The sequence below is a fragment of the Acomys russatus genome, chromosome X, assembly GCF_903995435.1.
Source record: "Acomys russatus chromosome X, mAcoRus1.1, whole genome shotgun sequence".
Taxonomy (NCBI): Eukaryota; Metazoa; Chordata; class Mammalia; order Rodentia; family Muridae; genus Acomys; species Acomys russatus.
The window spans coordinates 81254725-81276162 of NC_067169.1; the positions used below are offsets into that span (position 1 = coordinate 81254725).

Below are 21438 nucleotides of genomic sequence, written 5' to 3' on the forward strand. Positions count from 1 at the left end.
TTACAGTTGGTCAAAGGTGTCAGCTTCACTCCAGGATATCTAAGTTACAGGAAATGTAGTTCGGGCAAAAGCTAAGGAAATAACAACTGTTGCAGGATGGCACATATTTTCCACATAATGCTCTCTGTTGCACGGGGTTCTTAATGTGATGTGTACGGAGCTCCTACAGGTACACTATGAAGAAGCCACAGGGGAGAAAACTAGCATACAAAGTTATACGAAAGTCAGAGCTTTATATTTAGTCATTTTTTGGTGTTGTGGCTTTGAGGGTCTGCTGCTTTTATCAAATTCACAATGGGACTAAAATCTTCAGGGACGTCCTAACATGTATATCCAAGCTTTACCATGTTATCTGTGCTGAATGTCTTCCATTGCCCCTTTCCACATTATTATTTCTCACTCCCGAGCCAGCCTCTATGCACTGCTTCAGTGGCCCACTCCCCAACCAGTCAACCAATGTTTTTGACCTGTCAAGGGATTAGGGGGAAGGGTCAGACAAAAGTAAGGATAGAGTGCTTTTTTCCTTGGCAATTTACCTGCTAATTTTCCAAGACTCATGCTCTACTGATTATCCTAACAGCTACCATTTTAGTTTCGAATCCAGTAATTGTAGGGAAAGTAAAAGGTTCCCATAGTTAAAAAGCTCTGGGAAACCTTGATGGTCTACTTAACCCTCACCCATACTTTGTAAATGATCTTCTAATTCAACCGTTCTCACAGGAAGACATATATTTCTGCAGGGATCCTGACCAAAAGTCAATTCACAAAGTTAAGGTTAGAGATGAAGATGTGAGGGTCATTCATGTTTTCAAAGGAGGTAATTTAGTAAGGTGTAGGTAGCCATCTTCAAACCTACCTTGAATGGCTAAAGTTCACTGTTTTAGATGATGTCATGTTGTTCCCCAGGGATTCCTTTCCACTAAGGAAAGAACATGACCATTTTAGGGCTCAGAACCCTGATAGATTTTAATGAATCACCTGATGGATAGTATTTACCTCTACAGTACTGACCAGTTTGAGATTAAGAACAAACTAAACATCCAGGAGCGGTGGCACACACCAGTAACCCCAGTACTTTGGGAGGCAGAGGCAGGTGGATCTCTGTGAGTTTAAGGCCAGCTTGGTCTACAAAGTGAGTCCAGGACAGCCAAGACTAAACCCTGTCTCAAAGGAAAAAGAAAAAGAAAAGAAAAGAAAAGAAAAAACCAAGCACCAATGGAAGATTTGCCAGAGCCTTGATCCTGTAGAGAATGCTATGCCAGTTCCCCCTCACTCCATCTTGCCAAGCTTTTCAGGAATTTATAAAGTTATAGACAGGTTTTCTTGCTGCTTAACATTCAAGTCATCAATGGGCTCCTTAACGCACAGCTCTTTGGTGCAAGTCACTGGATTTTCTCCAGTGAAATTGGATTTTTTTTTTCCTTTTGTACTCCACACCTTTCAATTGTGGTCTCTGTTTCCTTCCTCAGTCAATGGACTCTGGGGCAAGAAAAGATAGAAAACTGGGCCATAAAAGTTTCCAAAATATACTCTGGTCTTACTCCTGAAAGTATAGCTTCTGAAAGACTCATGCATCAACATTTTGATAATTGTCCTCTGCTTAGAGTCTAACATTGTGCCCTAACTACACAGTGCCTCTATCTAGCATTTTGACCGGGGAAAGGTGTCAGGTAACATTCAATGTCTAATATGAGGGGATAATGTATAAGTTAATGTCCCAACCAGCTTTCTTGTCACCAGAACTTCTGAAATAAGGTGAAGGTCACATTGCGTTGACTAGAGAAGACATGAGTATAAAGAATCTTTTAGAATTAGATATCCCCTTGCCTCCTTTTTTTTGCATTGTGTTTTAAAATAAGACTGTGAGAAATCATAGAGAAATATCTTTCTAAATATAGGAGCAAAGAAATTGGAACTATCCATGTATAAGAGGTCCAGTTTACTCACCAAGCAATTATGTGAGTTAACATTGACTCCACTTCTGTAAGCCAATTTCACATTTTAACATCTCAATTTTCTCGTTTCACATTTATTTGGACACTCTGGAAATATCATAACACAGGTTGCAAACACTACTTATGTTCATTTAAATGTTTTTGAAAAGACCAAGACATTATCCTAAGAGAAAGTGATAAGGTGTTTTTTTTTTTTTTTAATTCCTTGGGCTGTTCCTACCAAATTCTGAAGGATTACATTGCACTGGAATCACAACAATGTAAGCAAAGTGTCTAGGCTTCTTTTATGTACATTTCACATAATTGCCTTTGTTCAACCAAAACATGAGTATAGCTGTATACATTGTGAGTCACCAAAAATGTTTGACCTGAAAAAACACATACAAACATGTAATAGGGCGCTCGAGCTTTCACGTGCATGCACATGCACACATTTTAAAAAGAACAAGGGGTATGTGGCAGCAAAAAGAAGAAATTGTATAGTTGTATTGGAACCTCTTAAAATAAATTTTTAAAAAACTTTAAAATATTTGAATAATCCTGTGTTGAATAGAAGCATGTGTCCATTTGCAATTGCAACCTGACTAAGCAGACTGTCTTATGTGAGTGACACATTGTTTTCATTTTCTCTCCTTGAATAAGCACAGAATGATAGAGCTAATGTCCTGTAGAAGTGACCTCAAAGGGAACAAATACATCTCCTATTCACAAAAAAAAGCATGTTTATGTCTCCAGCAGGAGATTGTACCATTTGGGCCCACCAAGAAAGAGAGTGAGTGGGCGAAGTAGAAGCCCAAGAGATCCCTCATAGGGGAGGGGAATAGGGGGAAAGTGGGAGGGAGGGAGGAACTGGAGGATACAAGGCAACGGGTAACAATTGAGATGCAATCTGAATAAATTAATTAAATTTAAAAAAAAGAAGCTCAAGAGGTCTTTTAGGAGTCAACAGTGAGAAAGAAAAGGGGAAGAAGCAATATGATGTTGAAGGAAACTCAGACCTCAGAATATATCTTAGCACATCATACACCACTAAGTAGGGGACCTTTGAAGCAAACATCCCCCAATTAAATGAATTCTGTTTGGGGAAGAAATACTGAGGTTTTTGCTAGTCATTGTCCAAGGTCTGTCCAAGCTAGTTTTCACTTCAAAGCTGAGATGAGTCCTGAATGTTAATAGCTAGAGGTGATCAGTCAGCTTCACAACATACAGCTCAATGGTGTACAATGATCTGTTGAATTTGGTGCTAGAAATCCTTTGACTCTTTTATTCTGAGAGTGTTCCTATTGTCAAAAACACCTGGTTCTGACGCTAGTGGGTGATATGAATAACATACACAAGACCCTATGTTTTCAGGTAAATAGTATGTTTCTGGTGCAGACAGACATTAGTATGAAATTCAAGAGGACTCACTTTTTAACAGGGATAATTTGTGCACAGTAGGATTATATTTCAAATAGGTTTATAAAGTCCAGGTTTATAAAAAAAAATCTGTAGCTCAGTGGTACATCACTTACTGAGCATATAACATGATCTACAGCATTAAAATTAAAATAGATTGTCTCAGAAAGGAATACTTAAAAAACTCCAAATATTTGGAATACTTCAAACACTGAGGTTGGTGTGTCTAGAACTAAAAACCCCCTACCACTGTGTCCCATACTCACAATGAAATACTGGGGGCCATAGAATGTAATCCTATTAACCTACAAACTTACTGAGACCTCAGAGCTACATGGGCCAATGTAATCTTTCTCTTTCTTTCTTTTTTATTTTTATTTTTGCTTTTTGATTTGGCCAAGTGAAGTTTTTTTCTTTTCTTTTTCTAGTAAATGTTTTTTTACATATACATTTATATTATTATACATATATACAATAAGCTACCTACAGCTAGAAGACCCATGAAATAACCAGGAATTATATAAATGTTACTTTTTTTTTTTTTTGGTTTTTCGAGACAGGGTTTTCCTGTGTAGCCTTGGCCATCCTGGACTCACTTTGTAGACCAGGCTAGCCTCGAACTCACAGCAATCCGCCTGCCTCTGTATCTCGAGTGCTGGGATTAAAGACATGCGCCACCATGCCCGGCTCAAATGTTACATTCTTAATGTTTTGGCTATTTGTATTTGGCAGCCTTGAAGAAAACATCTTTCTGTTTCTTGACAAGGACTCAAATCCACAATGCATTTGAATTTCCTGTATCCCATGATGCAACAAGTTCCTGGGGCTATAACACTATATAATACACAATGTGGGTTTTTTTTTTTTTTCTGATCTGTCTGTCTGTCTGCCATGGTTTTATTCTATTTTGAGACATTGTCTCTTTAAGTATCCCCAGTTGACCTGAAACTTTCTATGGAGGCCAGGCTAGCCTTCAACTTGCAGCAATCTATCTGCCTTTGCCTCTGGAATGCTGAGATTAATGGTATGCATCACCAAACTTGGCTGGTCTTTTTAATAAAATTACATTGTTTTTTAAATTTTTATTTAATTAATTTATTCAGATTACAGCAAAAACAAAATTATGTTGGAATATCATCTAGAAGACCTCTGGAAGGCTTTACTTCTCCCTGTCTGGTTCTAGAATTGCCAGCATCCATTGAACATATTTAGAACAAAACCTCTGTTATGTTTTGGACATAAAATGCCTTTACCAGGCTCATCTATTTGAATATCTGGTCTCTAGATGGTAGTGCTTTTGGGGGAGTTTGTGAAACCTTTGGGAGGTGGGAGCCAGTTGAAAGAAGTTGGTTTTTTGAGGGATGGACACTGAGGGTTGCGCTTTGGTCCCACTTCCAGTCCGAGTTGCTTTCTTGCCCAACCACCATTGGAAATCTGTCAGCAGCTCCTATTCCTGCCAATCCACCTGAGCTCTCCCTGCCATTCTTTCTCTGTTATGGTGGACCGCCTCCTCTTCACCATAGCCCAAATAAACTTCTACTCCTTTAAGTTATTCCAGGAGTTATATCAAGAGACAACTAGACTAGACCTATTGCCCACTCAATCCTCAACTTAAAATAACTGGTACTAGCTAGTTAACAAGTTGCATTAAAGCCCTCAGTCTAAGTGAGCATGGGCTCGCTCCTCCTAGCCTAGTTGATTTAAGTTAGAATAGAAGAATTTTGCCAACTCATTCATGTTTTAGGAAGTTTTGGTGAAATCTTTAATTTAGTGAGCCAGCAATTCCATGTTTTTAATAACCTGAGCAATCTGCCAAACACTGTATTTAAGCAGCTAAATTTCTTCTCATTTACCTCTTCACCTATAGTTACACAATTATTATAAACAAACTCTATAGGTGAAGCCAGATATATGGAGATTAAATATTTGCTCTAATTTTTACCATCTGGTAGGATGTAGAGCTGCAGGCCAGGCATGGCAGTGCACACACTTAAACTCAGCACTTGAGAGGCAGAGGCAGGTGGATCTCTGTGAGTTTGAGGATAGCCTGGTCCACACAGTGAGTTCCAGGCCAGCCAAGGATCTATAGTGAGATCCTGTCTTGAAAACAAGACAGAACAAAAATTCCTCAGAAACAAAATAGATTAAGATGCACAGCTGCACTTCAAATCCAAGAGCGCTCTTCCCAGAACCTATACTCTCAACATAAATGCCCCAGTTTTGCACCTTGCTGAGTTCAAGTGTGTCACAAAGACATACTGTATGTGCAGTTCCCAGAACTTGTTACGTGGTGCACATACCACCCACCCTAATAACATTACAACCACTAGTAGACTTGAAGTGCATCGTGAAGGCCCCAAGTTGAATTATTCCTTTAACTCCGTAAGTTTTAATTATTGTCCTAAATAAGATATTTCTCTTTTTCACACATATTTCCTAAATACCACATTTGTACCATCCATGTATGCTTGCCTTTCACTATAAATATATAATAAATACTGATTGTTTTGCCTGTTTGGAGATGTCATATGCAAGCATCTGATAGGGGCACATCAACAGGAACACTGCATATTCTATATCATAAGAACGTATTTGTACTTTGTTCAGTAGAAAGGAATCTGCACCTAAACATTGGAAGCATCTCAAAGCATATACATTGCTAGCACTGTGTTTGCTCTGAAGGAATCTGCAGCACTTAGGATACCTGATGGAAGGTCTGCCTTAAGGATCTCTGATTCAACAGGTTTGGAATAGAGGCCAAGAATGTACATCTCTATTGAATTTCCAACTGCTGCTGCTGCTAGTGGCTCACAGTAACTCATTATTAGATCACTTTGTGTTGTGGTAAGCTAGGTGCTTTTCTGTTCAATTAAATGCATTGAGGACTAGACTTTCATTTCTCACTGTCAAGAGTAGAAAACAATTCATTTTAGTGCCAGCAAGCTGAGGTGAAACTAGAATGAAGAGATATAGAAATAATTTTGAGCTACTGGTTTTCACATAAAAAACTCTGGAGCTCGTGCAATGCAAACAAACTTTTATTTTGAACATGTGCACATGTAGCCATCTGTGCATATGCATCTGTGAAGACCGTGGAAGGTCAGATGTCAGTTGATGGTATTTTTCTGTGATGAAGTGTAGAACAAAGTTAATTTTCTGGGCTACCAAACCCCATTTCTTTTTTCTTAGTTTTGCAACTGTAGGAAGAAATAAGATACAACTAATGTTTTGATGCCACCTAAGACACTAATGATTTTCTAAATCTGACCAGTTCTGGAATAACTTTCATTTCAAGTCTCAGAAAGACTTCCTTCTTCTTCGTAGCGGCTGTAGTACTGCTCTGGCTCTCATGTTCTCTGCCTGGAAAGTTTTCATGGTGATAACTTCTCCCTCTTTCCCAGCACTAGGATTCTCATTATTTCTGGACTATGGAATGAAAAAGGATCAGGATCAACTCGTTTGCGTCTGTTATGTATGCTTTTAGCAGAGCTTCATGGGAAAAGTTTACAGCTGAGGTGGAGGTATGAGGATTGCCATGAGTTCAAGACCACATGGGGCAACCTAACAAGAAATTCTTTCAACAGGATGAAAAGGGCTGGGGAGATGGTTCACCAAATAAAGTATGTGCCTTGTAAGCATGAGGACCTGAGTTCCATCCTTTGAACCTGTTACAGCCAAAAAAAAGGGGGGGATGGGGGAGGCTGGAGGCTGTCACTGGTAATCCCAGGGTCAGGGAGGTACAGAAAAGCGAGCCATAGGGAATGACTGTCAATCTATCTGAACCTAGTCTGCAAGTTCAGAGTTAGTGAGAGACACTGTCACAAACACTGGAAAAGGTGGATGGTAACTGTGAGCCAACCTCACTATTGTCCTTTGGATATATATATATATATGTGTGTGTGTGTGTGTGTGTGTGTGTGTGTGTGTGTGTGTGTGTGTGTGTGTACATATATAAACTACTAAAAGGCAAAAATTTTAAAGTCTGAAACTAAACCTCAGTGATAGCACACATGTGAAGCTCTGAAATACAAGTAAAAATAAAGAAAAGAAAGAAGGAAAAGAAACAAAGAAAGAAAGAAGGAAGGCTGGAAAAGAAGGGAGAGAAACAAAAATAGTTCATTTGCCTTAAATTTAAAAAAAAAGAATCATGTTAGATTCACTGTTGCCCAATCCTTGAAGATTTAAGTACTATAGAAACAGTCAATAATTTTCATGGATTTATCTCAGAGGTTAGTTAGAAGGCAGCATACTTTTCTCCACACTACAAGGTCTTTATTAAATTGGGCTTCTCCTTGGGCAGAGTAGGCCCCCAAATTTCCAGAGCCTGGACCATCACTTGATCGGGATTAAAAAGTATTGAGCATGTGTTTTATGTGAGTCAGAAGTGTCAAAAGCAGCAGCGAGGGTGGAATAATTAAGAGGCACTCTGCAGCTGCACACACCTGGGTTGACTGGACTCCAGCCATCTGCAGATGCCTGGCCGTCCTGCCCTTCAGTCTAGGCTGCCCATTGTTCTGCTTTCTCAGATACTGCCCTGTCTGTGCGGTCCTATGCCCTCCACCATGAGTCAGCTTCCCATTCCCATCCCACGAGCTCCTCTACAAGGCTTCACATCCCAGAATAGTACCTGCCTACCATGTGGCATTTGCGGTGTTCAACCATAATAAGAATAAAGTTTGGGGGGGCGGCTGGAAAGATGGCTCAGAGGTTAAGGGCACTGTTTGTTCTTCCAAAGGTCCTGAGTTCAATTCCCAGCAACCATATGGTGGCTCACAACCATCAATAATGAGATCTGGTGCCCTCTTCCAGCACACAGGCACACATTTGGACAGAATACTGTATAATAAATAATAAATAAATCTTTATAAAAAAAGTTTTTCCATCAGATTAACAGGGAAGAACAAATTCTAACAGAATCTCGAATGGGGACCAAAACGCCCCCCTAACTCACAGACACTTTCAGTTTCTGCATCCTCCTCCTCCTTTTCCTCTTTGCCGCCCACTTCATAGAAGTATTCCATGGAGTCCAAGTCCTCGTAGATATCGTCACTGAAGTCGAACTCAAATCCATCACCTTGTGCATATTCACGCATCTCATGTTCATCTACCTCCAAAATTTTCCTGTTGCAGCTTTTCATGGACGGGTGGGACCTTCTGCAACATGCCAAGCTGATCCACCTCCTGCTCCTCCTCTTTTTTCCCAAACAGTTTGCCATATTATCTGTAATGTCAGGAAACTTATTACCACCAGGACAAGCCACTCAAAAGACAGCAGAGCTACTACGAGGAATTCTTCAGTGGGGTGCAACTCCATCACTACCAACTCTGCTGCACCAGTCATCTGTGGCCCAGTCTCCATTGCTAGTGTAGGCCATGTCGTCACAAGGGACACACAGAGGGGGCACGGGAGGGGATTGTGTGGCAGGGATTCTGCTAAGCTACACTAAAGCTGAAGCCAACAGCAGTGGTGGGTGCAGTTCACAGGATGGCAGCAGCCTTCTCCAGCCCAGCGCTGGGAATTATGGGGCAGGGTGTGCTGGGAAGGGCAGAGGTCAGAGCCTCACGCCTAAAACGGGGTGGAGGGTGGAGGAGTGGGGGAACTTTCTAAGACTATGCCCTCACGTGGAGGTGGAGAAGACAAGAAAACCACCGGATATGCTGTGATAGTTGGTAGGAAACAGCAAGCTACCAAAGGCCTCCACAGCTTTAAGCTCATTGGTTGAAAAATAGTCATTTTAGCCGGGTGTGGTGGCGCACACCTGTAATCCCAGCACTTGGGAGGCAGAGGCAGGCGGATCGCTGTGAGTTCGAGGCCAGCGTGGTCTACAAAGAGAGTGCAGAACAGCCAAGGCTACACAGAGAAACCCTGTCTCAAAAAAACAAAACAAAACAAAACAAAAATGAAATAAAAATGAAAAATAGTCATCCACAAACCACACACCCAATGACTGATCAAGGTTTCAGGTTTCTGGTAAGTTCTTTGGAAGGTTGCATAGTCTTTTAATTCTCTAATTGTGATGAATCTGCTGTAAACTGTTAAAAATATGGCGACAAGTTTGTTTCCCCAAGTCCCCTAGGGACAGTTTGCAGCAGGAAGGACACTGGCTTTTAATATGAGAAGACGTAGTAACACATTACTAGCGATCCCCAAACTTCACACTGGAAAGAGAATGCCCATTTGGACCTGTTAGCAGTACTCAAACTGCTTACGGCCGTTGTTTGGGAAAAGCGATGACGCTGAATTTGATCGCCTGCTACTGCAGAGACACCAGAGCTGCTGCAAGGGATTTGTGGTCCAGTCCTTCATTCCACAAGATTCGCCACACAAGTCATACAGGATAAAGTCGTGCTAGTAGGTGGACACAGCTGGACAGATGCACGGGTCAGGTGACTGCAGGGACCGTGAGGGGATGTGTGGCAAACGTCTCTGTAAACAGTAGTCTCCAGGGGACTGTAACAGAAAGGCTTTCGTTGTTCTGCATGGATACATGACATTGACATTGCTTGGAGGCTGCTCCGTTCAGGGTCCAGTTTCAAATAAGAGCAGCAAAAGGCCAAAGTCAAATATGTAATTATGGCCTATTTTGCTCCCAGGACACAAATGACTTCAGATTTGAGAGTTTATTTTTACGTTGTGGGTGGTCAGGGGACAGATAGTCTTCTGTCTAAAAAAAAAAAAAAAAAATGTATTCGCACCTTAGACAAAAGCAAGAACTATACATATTAATGAGGTACTATGTATACTGATTAGTTTTTGAACAGTGAACCAACCATCCTTGTGTTTCTGTGATAGATTCTTCTTGACCTTGATACAAAACCCCCTTGTATTCTGCTGGATTATACTTGCTGATGTATATGCTGTAATTCTTACATCTACGTTTATAAACCATTGCTTTCTTTTTCCGATGCCTTTACCTGGCCCTAGTGTCAGAATAACTCTGGTTTCCTAGACTGCATTAGAACTTGTTTCTTCCCTATGAAAGAATTGGAGATGTATTGGTGTTGATTCTTCCTTATATTTTTGGTAAAAATCCATCACTGAAATGATATTTGATTACTTACTCAGTGCATGTAATTATTAGTGGCTCTGTTTCATTTTATTTATTATTTGGTGTTTTCATTAGTTTTTGCTTCCTAATATTTTAGCTAAATGTTCTCATTCATTGTTGTGCAGTTATTTGTAATACTATCTTATGGTTTATTTAATATTTGTGAAAAGTGCAGCAATGTTCCTTACTTAATTTATGACTTTAGTAATTTCAGTTTTTCCCCCTTTTTATCCTTTTTTCCCTCTTGATTGGCATGGCTCCAAATGTTAGTGGGGTTTCTGGGATAAGCTTCAGATCCAGGAGTCTAAGGAGACTCCACTCAGCTAAACATCTCTATATGAAAATGAAAGAGAATGGTGAAAATAGACTGAACATGAGTTTTGTTCCAATTTACATTTTGTCAATTTACATTGACAGATTTTGACAACATCAATAGTATTACATTACATTCCTGAGATAGATCTCCTGTGTGTGTGTGTGTGTGTGTGTGTGTGTGTGTGTTTTCATGTGTGCATATGCATTTAGAGGCCATATCATTCCTCTGAGAACATATGTGTTGTTTTTTGAGATGTGATCTCTTACTGGCCTGAACTCACTGATCAGCCTGTCTGAAAGCCTCAGGGATCCTCTTGTCTGTGTCTCCCCAGTGCTGTAATTATAAATACACATGTACATGAGGCCTTTCATGGGGCCTCTCCAGATGTGTCTGAGGTTGCCATCCTTATGAAGCTAGCACCTTATCCTCTGAGCCATCTCCTTAGCCCAAATTCTAGTTTTTTTTCTAATTTTTGAGATTATATTATGTACTGGCCAGGTTTATGTCAACTTGACACAAGCTATAGTCATCAGAAAGGAGGGAACCTCAATGGAGAAAATGCCTCTATAATATTGGACTGTAGGCAAGCCTGTAGGACATTTTCTTAATAAGTAATTGATGGAGGAGGGCCCAGCCCATTGTAGGTGGAGCCATCCCTACCCTGGTGGTCCTGAGTTGTATAAGCAAGCAGGCTGAGCAAGCCACTAAACAGCACCCCTCCATGGCTTCTGCATCAGCTCCTGCCTCCAGGTTCCTGCCCTGCCTGAGTTCCTGCCCTCCCTGATAGGGAACTGCAAGTGAACTAGATCCTTTCCTCCTTGTCTTAGTTAGAGGTTCTACTGCTGCAATGAAACACTATGACAAAAAAAAAAAAAGCCAGTTGGGGAAGAAAGGGTTTATTTCCTCACATTTCCATCTTGGTGTTCATCATCAAAGGAAGTCAGGGCTGGAATTCAAACAGGACAGGAACCTGGAGGCAGGATCTGATGCAGAAGCCATGCAAGGGTGCTGCTTACTGGCTTGTTCCCCATGGCTTGCTCAACATGCTTTCTTATAGAACCCAGGACCACCAGCTCAGGGATGGTACTACCCATAACAGGCTGGGCTCCTGCAAATAAATCAAAATGAAGTTAAATACCTTCTTATTTCAGGAGAGAAGAATTAGGGCACAGTCTCAATAAAATCAAAGAAAAACTAAATTACAATTGTGTAAACAACATGATGTCCAGTATCTGGGATCCATTTACAATTTTCTGGGTTCCTCTAAGGGGCGTGGGTCTCTTCCACTGTGTACCCTCTACAACACACACAGCTTGTCTCCTATGCTCCAGCTGGCTCCACTCCACTGCTGCTGTCCTTATTGATAGTGCCATGGCACTGCTGGGGTCCTCTGCTGCAACTGGCCTGCCCTTCCACCAATAGCATCTCATAAGTTCTCTTCATGGTGACAAGCCTCAACATCTCTACATTACCCTTGAATCCTGGACCTTTAACTGCTATTTGACTGTACCTGCACCAATGTCCTATCACAGTGCCAAGCCTCAGCTGCTCTCCATGCTCTTCTCGACTTCAAAACCAAGGATGGCACCATGCACAATGGGCTCAGCTCTTCCCCATCAGTCACGAATTAAGAAAATGCCTTACACCTGGATCCCTTTTTCCTTTTTCTTTATTCTTCTCTCATCCTGCTCACAGCCTCCCCTCCCTCCCATCTTTTCAGTCCCCTGCTACCTCCCTGCTCCCCCAGGTCCACTGCTCTTCCGTTTTCCTTCAGAAAAGAGCAGGGTTTCCAAGACTATCAACTGAACATGACATATCAAGATGCAATGAGACCAAACACAGCTTTCCACAGCTAAATCTTATGGAGGCATTTTCTCATTTGGAGAATTCCCTCAATGGAGGCATTCCCTCCTTAAAGAAAGCTCTAGTTTATATGTCAGGTTGACTTAAGAATAGCTGCCACAGCCAGGCATTGTGGCACACACCTTTAATCCAAGAACTTGGGAGGCAGAGGCAGGTGGATTGCTGCGAGTTTCAGGCCAGCCTGGTCCACAAGTCCAGGACAGCCAAGGCTACTCAGAGAAACCCTGTCTCGAAAAACCAAGAAAAAAAATTAGCCCACACACTCTTCAAGTTACTTTTGGTCATGGAATTTCATCACAGCAATAGTAACCCTAACTAAGACAGATTGGTACCAGGATTGTGGGGTATTGCTGTGACAGATCTGACCATGTTGTTTGGGGAGGATTGTGGGAGGACTTTTGAACGTTCTGCAAGAAAAGCCATTGAGTGCTCAATGCTTGGTGAGCTTCTGAGTGGGGAGACAAGAACGTTGAGGACAATGCAGATGGTAGAGGCCTGGCTTGTGAAGTTTCAGAAGGAAATTGGAAGAGTCTCTCGGGAGCCTCTTGCTATTTTGAGTTAAGGTTCCGGTTCTTGTTCTGGTTCTGGTTAGCTGGTGCTGAAGAATCAATCAGCTGTGATGAACAAGAGAGCAGAACTACTAAAGTGACCCTTTGCTTTGCTGGGATACTCCGTGCTGGTTAGCTGGAGCTTAGACATCAATGGTGATTAAGAAGAGACCAGCATCACGAGAAATCAGTGGTGATTAAGAGGAGACCAGCATCACTAGAAATCAGTGGTGATTAAGAAGAGACCAGCATCACTAGAAATCAGTGGTGATTAAGAGGAGACCAGCATCACTAGAAATCAGTGGTGATTAAGAGGAGACCAGCATCACTAGAAATCAGTGGTGATTAAGAAGAAACCAGCACCACTAGATATCAGTGGTGATTAAGAGGAGACCAGCATCACTAAGGTGAAATCTTCTGGGAAGTGTTTCCTGAGAGTCGGTACACAGAACCTGTCCTCCAAAGGCAAGCTTGTACCTCAAGCAGGCAGCTGAACTTCGTAGAGTAAGAGTCCCCTGGGTGGTATGGTTTTGAAGGCATGGAGGGGTCATGGAGAGAAGGTGAGGCTTGGCACTGCAAGAGGTCATTGGTGAAGATGCAGCCTCAGTAGCAGTTAAAGGCCCAGCTAATAATTGGAGGCATTTCATTAAATGTGTCATACCAATAAATATTTCAGCACTCGCCCAGGTGCTTGCTCTGAGAGTATATCTTGGATTGCTTTCTGTAGTCTGTTAGGCAGTTTAGAACTCGCCTCAGTCCCTGGTTTCTTTTTGTGCAGATCACTGGCACCAGCTCTAAGCTAAAGCTTAGGCCTTTCTCAGGTACTTCTTGGACACACATGCACACGTGCGAGCATGCGCGCGCGCATGCGCGTGCGCGCACACACGTAGGCACAGTTACAACCTTTCAGATTGCATTTATTTCTGAACTCTTCAAAGCATCCTGGGGAAATTTTCCCCCAAAACTTTTCATTTTCAGTTTTTGTGTAGCCTCTAATTAGCTTTCAGTGGTATCTCTCTCTCTCTCTAAATTACAGCATTAACAAATGCTGCCAAATATGTTCTTTTCATTTTTTCATCCAGACACTCCAGGAATAGGTGACTTCATACAGCATCTACTCTAAAGAAGATCGAATTGAAGAGGGAGGGGAGGCGGGTTCCGGAGAGATGGTTCAGTGGTTAAGAGCTCTGGTTGCTCTTCCAGAGGACCTGGGCTCAACTACCAACACCCACATGGAAGCTCACAACTGTCTGTAACTCAAGTCCCAAGGAATCTACCAACCTCTGACCTCTACAGGTAACACAAACACACACACATACACACACACGCACGCACACATACACACCGTGTACAGACACACATGTAAGCCAAACACCCATGTGCATAAAAATAAAACATAAAAGAAAAATGTAATTAAAAGGAAGGACAAAGATGGTACACTGATAGTAAGAGAACTGCAGAAAGCTGTCAGACGTGTGAAACAATGATCATTATCTAGGAATAAGGTGGTGTTGGGATTTTTATTTTGTCATTTTTCATTTCCACACTTCCATTACTCCAGGCTACCAGTTCCTCAAGTCACATCACGTCCCTTGATCTGGGGTGCAAAGTATCATAATACAGCAAATTAAAATGCAGCACAACTCACTGTCCACTTGATTTGCCACTTGTCTTCAGGAAAGCCTGTTACTAATTTCCAGATTTCTACTGGTTTGGTGCAGACCATGTTTTCATTGTGCTTTGGATGTTGTTGCTTTGTGGTTCTGTAAGTAGTTCCTTCTGCTTCTTCACCTCAGTGAGCATTTTTAAGTGTACTGTTTTCCATTCACTGACTGTCTACTTTGTTTCATTGATTTCACAATTATCTTGTCATGTACTTAAGTGTTTCTGATAGGCAGTCACTTAAATTATAATGAAGTACTCCTCTAAGTCCTCTTGAAAGAAATTTGTAAAGAATTATATTATTTCCTGTATAGTTTTGACTTTATTTGCTTTGTTATTGTTCAACATGCAAACTCTATAGTTCTCCTTAAAACACTCTTAGTGACATATTTTTTATTTGTTTATTCACTTTACATCCTGGTTGTAGCTCCTTTTTTCCTCTCCTCCCAGTCCCACCCTCCCTCCTTCTCCCCCATTCCCCTCCATTGTTCCTCAGAAAAAGGGAGCCCCTCCCTCCCATCCACCCTAAATCATCAAGTCCCATCAGGACTGAGCACATCCTCTTCCCCTGTGGTCTGGCAAGGCAGCCCTGACAGGGAGAAGTGATCAAAAAGCAGGCAACAGAGTCTGTGTCAGAGACAGCCCCTGCTCCCATTCTTTCTTTATGAATTTTTTATTATATTTCTTTTTTAAACATATACATTTGTATTATTACATATAAATAAAATAAACTACATACAGCAAGAAGACCCACAAAGCAATCAGGAATTATATAAATGTTACATTCATAGTGATTTGACTATTTGTATTTGGCAGTCTTGAAGAAAACCTCTTTCCTATCTTGGCATGTCGAAAATTCTGAATGTAAATCAGTATCTATCATATCTCATCATTACCAACTTAAAACATCTCTCCAGACATAGAAACATCTTAACCCCTAAGATTAATTGTAAAACTAAACTATCTGGTCTCCAACCCCATCAGAGCCTTGAGAAAGAATAAAACTTAATTATCTGAGTGAACTGGAAGTGCAGGTTAGCAGCTTACAAAATGAAAAAAAAAAAATGACTGAGACCGAGGCAGGCTTACTGCCTGAACAGTCACCCCAAACTCTCTATAACAGTGGAGCATCATCTTCAGCCTCTGGACCCAATATATCTGACATACATATGTGTGAGGCAAGAACTATTGAGGACTTATTCACCCTGTCTTCGCAGAGTTTGGCCATCAACTCTACCTACATCCAAGCTTGCCCATTTTTAGGCAGAATTCTGTCTGTGGCAGAAATGAGGACATTTTGTCCAGTGGCTGCTTTGCCTCATTTGAAGCCATCTCCATAAGGAGATTCTTTGATGCTCATCATCCTCTTTGAGGTAGGCTAGGTGTTGCCAGGAGTTAACCTGTCTCATTGTCAATGAATCTTTAAAATCATAAAAACATTTTTAAATGCCATATTCTGTAGGTCTATGATGTTTTTTATGATTGTATCTATTTTACCTTATATTCCTATAGAATCATAGCTATCCGTTACACCTAGGATATATATTCTTGTGATAAAAATAGACTAGCGCCCATCCAAGCGGTCCTCCACAGGGCCACCCACTGCGCATGGGTGGAGGTCACGTGTCCAGAACATCCTGCGTCATCCCTGCCCTCCTGGTTTCCGCATGCCTCTCTGGCAGCTGGTCACATGGTGAGGGTGGGGGTGAGGGGACCTCTGTAGCTCAAGGCCTGTGTCTATGGTCTGGCCCATAGCGTACAGCTGCCCCAGACCAATCCCTGGTGTATGAACCGGCTCCCGGGCCCAGGTAAAGGGCCACCTCCTCAGATCTCCGCCAGGCGTGAGGAAATTCCCTGTTCCGAGAATGGCCACCTTTCGATATGAACCAGTGACTGAAATTGGTGTCGGTGCCTATGGGATGGTGTACAAGGCCCGAGATCCCCACAGTGGCCACTTTGTGGCCCTCAAGAGTGTGAGAGTTCCTAATGGAGAAGGAGCTGGAGAGGGCCTTCCTGTCAGCACAGTTCGTGAGGTGGCCTTACTGAGGAGGCTGGAAGCCTTTGAGCACCCCAATGTTGTACGGCTGATGGACGTCTGTGCTACTTCTCGAACTGATCGCGACATCAAGGTCACCCTAGTGTTCGAGCACATTGACCAGGACCTAAGGACTTACTTGGAGAAAGCGCCCCCGCCAGGCTTGCCAGTGGAGACCATCAAGGACCTGATGCGTCAGTTTCTAAGCGGCCTGGATTTCCTTCATGCAAATTGTATTGTTCACAGAGACCTGAAGCCAGAGAACATTCTGGCGACAAGTAATGGGACAGTCAAGCTGGCTGACTTTGGTCTCGCCAGAATCTACAGCTACCAGATGGCCCTCACACCTGTGGTTGTTACACTCTGGTACTGGGCCCCTGAAGTTCTTCTGCAGTCTACATATGCAACCCCTGTGGGTATGTGGAGTGTCGGCTGTATCTTTGCAGAGATGTTTCGACGAAAGCCCCTCTTCTGCGGAAGCTCTGAAGCGGACCAGTTGGGCAAAATCTTCGATCTCCTTGGCTTGCCGCCAGAAGATGACTGGCCTCAAGAGGTGTCTCTGCCCCGAGGAGCCTTTTCCCCCAGAGGGCCTTGGCCGGTGCAGTCAGTGGTGCCAGAGATGGAGGAAGCTGGAGCACAACTGCTGCTGGAAATGCTGACTTTTAACCCACATAGGAGAATCTCTGCCTTCCGCGCTCTGCAGCACCCTTATCTGCACAAGGAAGAAGGCGACCCGGAGTGAGAAGAGTGGCCGCCTTTCTACACTTCTGGACACTTGAGTGGGAAGGACCTCGCCAAAAGGGCAGCCTCCAAGTATTATAATTGAGAGGTATGGCTACAACATCTCGTGTTAGAATAGAAACATAAATAATGTGTGTGAAGAATAATTTTAAATTTGAATTCTATACCAATGCATCAAAATTAAGCTTACTTTGCATCAATATACAAAATTCTATACCAATGAATTAAAAATAACCTTATTGTGAGTAACAATTAAGGCCTTAAATTGAGGAGTAGATTCAATAATCTATATTTTGTTCTATCATCCCTATGTATTTCTATACCCCCTTCTTTCTTTTCAACCCCTATTTCCATACCTACGAAAGAAAGTTAAAGGGAAAGAGAGATAGCCCTGAGTCCCACTTTGTTTTCTCTCTAAATAAGACCAATAATAACTTATAACCAACTCCCAGTGAAAATAAGCATCTGTAGCCCAATAGAGCAAATAAAATCCTACCCAACCCCCCACAAGTGAAATGGGCCACCAATCTCTTAAGGTTTCTTCTGGCTGATTTGAGGTGAATAATACCTTGGTAGGGTCAAAATAAAATTGGGGAAATGGTTAAACAAGCCAGGAATAGCATTTGTGGTCCAGTTTCTAAATGTTGAAAATTTTTAAGCTTAATAAGATTCCTGTGTGGAACAGTCTGAAATGCTGGACCAATTGCGATCAGAAGCTTTCTTCGAAGCTGTCCTAGAAGCTATCGTGTTCTGATGGGTAACAGCAACCAAAGCACCTGGGGCTGGAACATGAAGGATGCAGGATGTCAGCATCCATCATGCTGAGAGGAATGAATCCTGTGGTATCTGATCCAGCATCAGTGTCCGGATCTTTTGTTCTGAAAACATAAAATTTCTCACAAGCATTATACCGTCCCCAAATTATAATTGTATGAGGTGTAGGGGATGCACAGAACAATTAGTGCTGTTTCTCTGCTCTTTGTATGAGCAGAAGTAAGAAGTCTGCAAATCTTCATTAATGCCATATGCAGAATGGTATCTAATGGTATCTAATAATAAGTCACAGGAATTCTGTGACCAACACTAAGCCTTGTTTATGCATAGATATTCAGCCAGTCTCAGAGCTATTCCCATGTAGTGGGATTAGCAATATAAGTTACCTGCTTATTCTGCAGTTTGAGTTCTTTACATCTTGATTGTAGTCCCCCTCCCTCATTCCCTCTCCCTCCCTCCCCTGGTCCTCAGAAAGGAAAGCCCTCCTCCCCTAACATCTGACCTCAGCCTATCCAGTGTCATCTGTACTTCCTGTGTCCTCTTCCTCTGTGACCTGGTAAAGCCACTCTGCCAGGGGGGAAGTGATCAAAGTGATCAATGTTGGGGGGCCCAAGTCCATGTCAGAAGTAGTCCCTTCTCCCTGTAATGTGGGATCCCCCAGGAGACTGTGCTGCCTATCTACTACATTTGAGCAGAGGGTCTAGGTCCGCATCATACATGGACCTTGGTTGGCACATCAGTCTCTGTATTGTAATGTCATTATCCTGTATTAAGTGGCTAGCATCTGCTTATGAGTTTGTATATGGCATGAGTGTCTTTGTGGTTCTGGGTTACCTCACTCAGGATGATCATTTCTAGTTCCATTCATTTGCCTGAAAATTTCAAGATTTCCTTATTTTTGATAGCTGAATAGTATTCCATGTGTAATAAAGCATTGTTTCTTTATCCATTCTTTGGTTGAGGGAATTCTAGGTTGTTTCCAGATTATGGCTATTATGAACAAGGCTGTTATGAACATAGTTGAGCAAATGTCCTTGTTGTATGGTGGAGCATCTTTTGGGTATATGCCCAGGAGTGGTATGTCTGGGTCTTGAGGTAGATTTATTCCCAAATTCCTAAGAAAGCACCAGATTGATTTCCAAAGCAGTTGTGCAAGTTTGCACTCCTACCAGCAATGGAAGAGTGTTCCCTTTTCTCCACATCCTCGCCAGCGTATGCTGTCGCTTGAGTTTTTGATCTTAGCCATTCTGATAGGTGTAAGATGGAGTCTCAGAGTTGTTTTGATTTGCATTTCCCTGATGACTAAGGATGTTGAGCATTTCTTTAAGTGTTTCTCAGCCATTTGATATTCATCTGTTGAGAATTCTCTGCTTAGCTCTGTACCTCATTTTTAATTAGGATATTTGGCTTGGTGGTGTTTAGTTTCTTGAGTTCTTCATATATTTTGAATATCAGCCCTTTGTCAGATGTAAGATGGGCGGAGATCTTCTCTCAGCCTGTAGGCTGCCTTTTCATTCTATTTACAATGTCTTTTCCCTTACAGAAGCTTTTCAGTTTCATCAGGTCCCATATATTACTTGTTGATCTCAGAACCTTAGCTGTTGATATTCTGTTCAGGAAATTGTCTCCTGTGCCAATGAGTTCAAGGCTCTTTCCCACTTTTTCTTCTAGCAGATTTAGGGTGTCTGGTTTTAAGTTAAGGTCTTTAATCCACTTGGACTTGAGTTTTGTGCATTTTCTACATGTAGCCATCCGGTTAGACCAGCACCATTTGTTTAAGATGCTATCTTTTTTCCATTGTATAGATTTGGCTTCTTTGTAAAAAATCAAATGCCCGTAGGTGTGTGGGTTTATTTCAGGGTCTTCTATTTGATTCTGTTGATCAACCAGCCTAAATATTATTCTGGGAAAATATACAGTGACATCAGGGCTATGGAACCATTTCCTGGCTAGGACAGCTTACAAGGGTGTCATCACTTTAAATAGTCTCGAGGAGTAGTACACAAGCTAAAATAGATACATATCAATAACAGAAAGATGTTCTGTGGCCAGCTAGCATATAGCACAAACTGATATGTTACCACATTAACATACTTACATTGAGTAGATGCAGCATTGATCACATAGGCAACTGTGGCAGCAGTTGAAATTTGTGGATTCATAGTAGTCACCTACCAAAAAAAAAGTTTATACTGGTCCACATGTAGATGCATGAACCCATCCACATTTCTTAGCCATGGCTTTGGAAATTTTCTCCTTTGCTATTGTGTCAGCACCAATGAGAAACTTCTGTGGGCCAGTTAGTAACTGATTCCACCTGACTCAAGCAGACAAGCCATGGTGATAGTTGTCAAGCTATGGTGCTGGGTCTAGGGAGATAGATACATAGTACTGACTCCTCTCCAGTTCCTATCTTCTAAGGGTCCAAGGAGCTCCTGCTCCTTGAGTTGTTTTTCACTAAGTGATCAGGTTATTGTTTTCCCTCCGTGACTGCATAACACGTTTCCCCCACTCTGGTCACTAATACCCCATCTATTTACTTATCCACTCCTGTATCCAGACCCTTTTAAAATGCATCATGAACTCTGTGGGATGGGGTACAGTGATTAGACCACTGGAGTAGTAGTCCTGGCTTCACAAATTCTACAAAGTGTTCTTTCTCTTTCTGGCCTTTGATGCACACTGACTGAAACCAAGTAACAGTAGAAGCAGTGCCTTGGAGTCACCCTCGTTATATTATATAATTGAGATAAGCATGATGAAAAAGAGAAAAGGCTTCAGATTTTCAGTATTAAATCACTAATATACAAGGCAAGTCTCCCATTCTCTGACCCTTCTGTCCTAGTGTTCCTCAATCTACCGTTCAAAACAGAATAACCTCTTTGGAGTCCCATAGAGCAACTATACAGTATGACTATTCTGTCTAGGTCACAATTATGGCATCATGGCTTGCATAGCTAACTTTCATGTCCCAGACTAACATTTCAATCTCTTGATGATACCAACATCCTGACATGAAAAGGAGCATGGAATGCATATTGAGTGATATGCCCACCATTGCACTGTGTGTCTCCACCATGAACAAGTGGGCAGTGGA

The 21438-nt window shown here is 42.0% G+C and overlaps 1 protein-coding gene across 1 annotated transcript; it reads left to right on the plus strand.

Annotated features, from left to right (window-relative positions):
- Positions 1 to 16656: 16656 nt before the first annotated feature.
- On the plus strand, positions 16657 to 17632 carry LOC127185078 (cyclin-dependent kinase 4-like). Its single transcript, XM_051141615.1, has one exon. The coding sequence runs from the start codon at positions 16657 to 16659 to the stop codon at positions 17566 to 17568; it is 912 nt and encodes a 303-aa protein (XP_050997572.1). The 3' UTR covers positions 17569 to 17632.
- The last annotated feature ends 3806 nt before the right edge of the window (positions 17633 to 21438 follow it).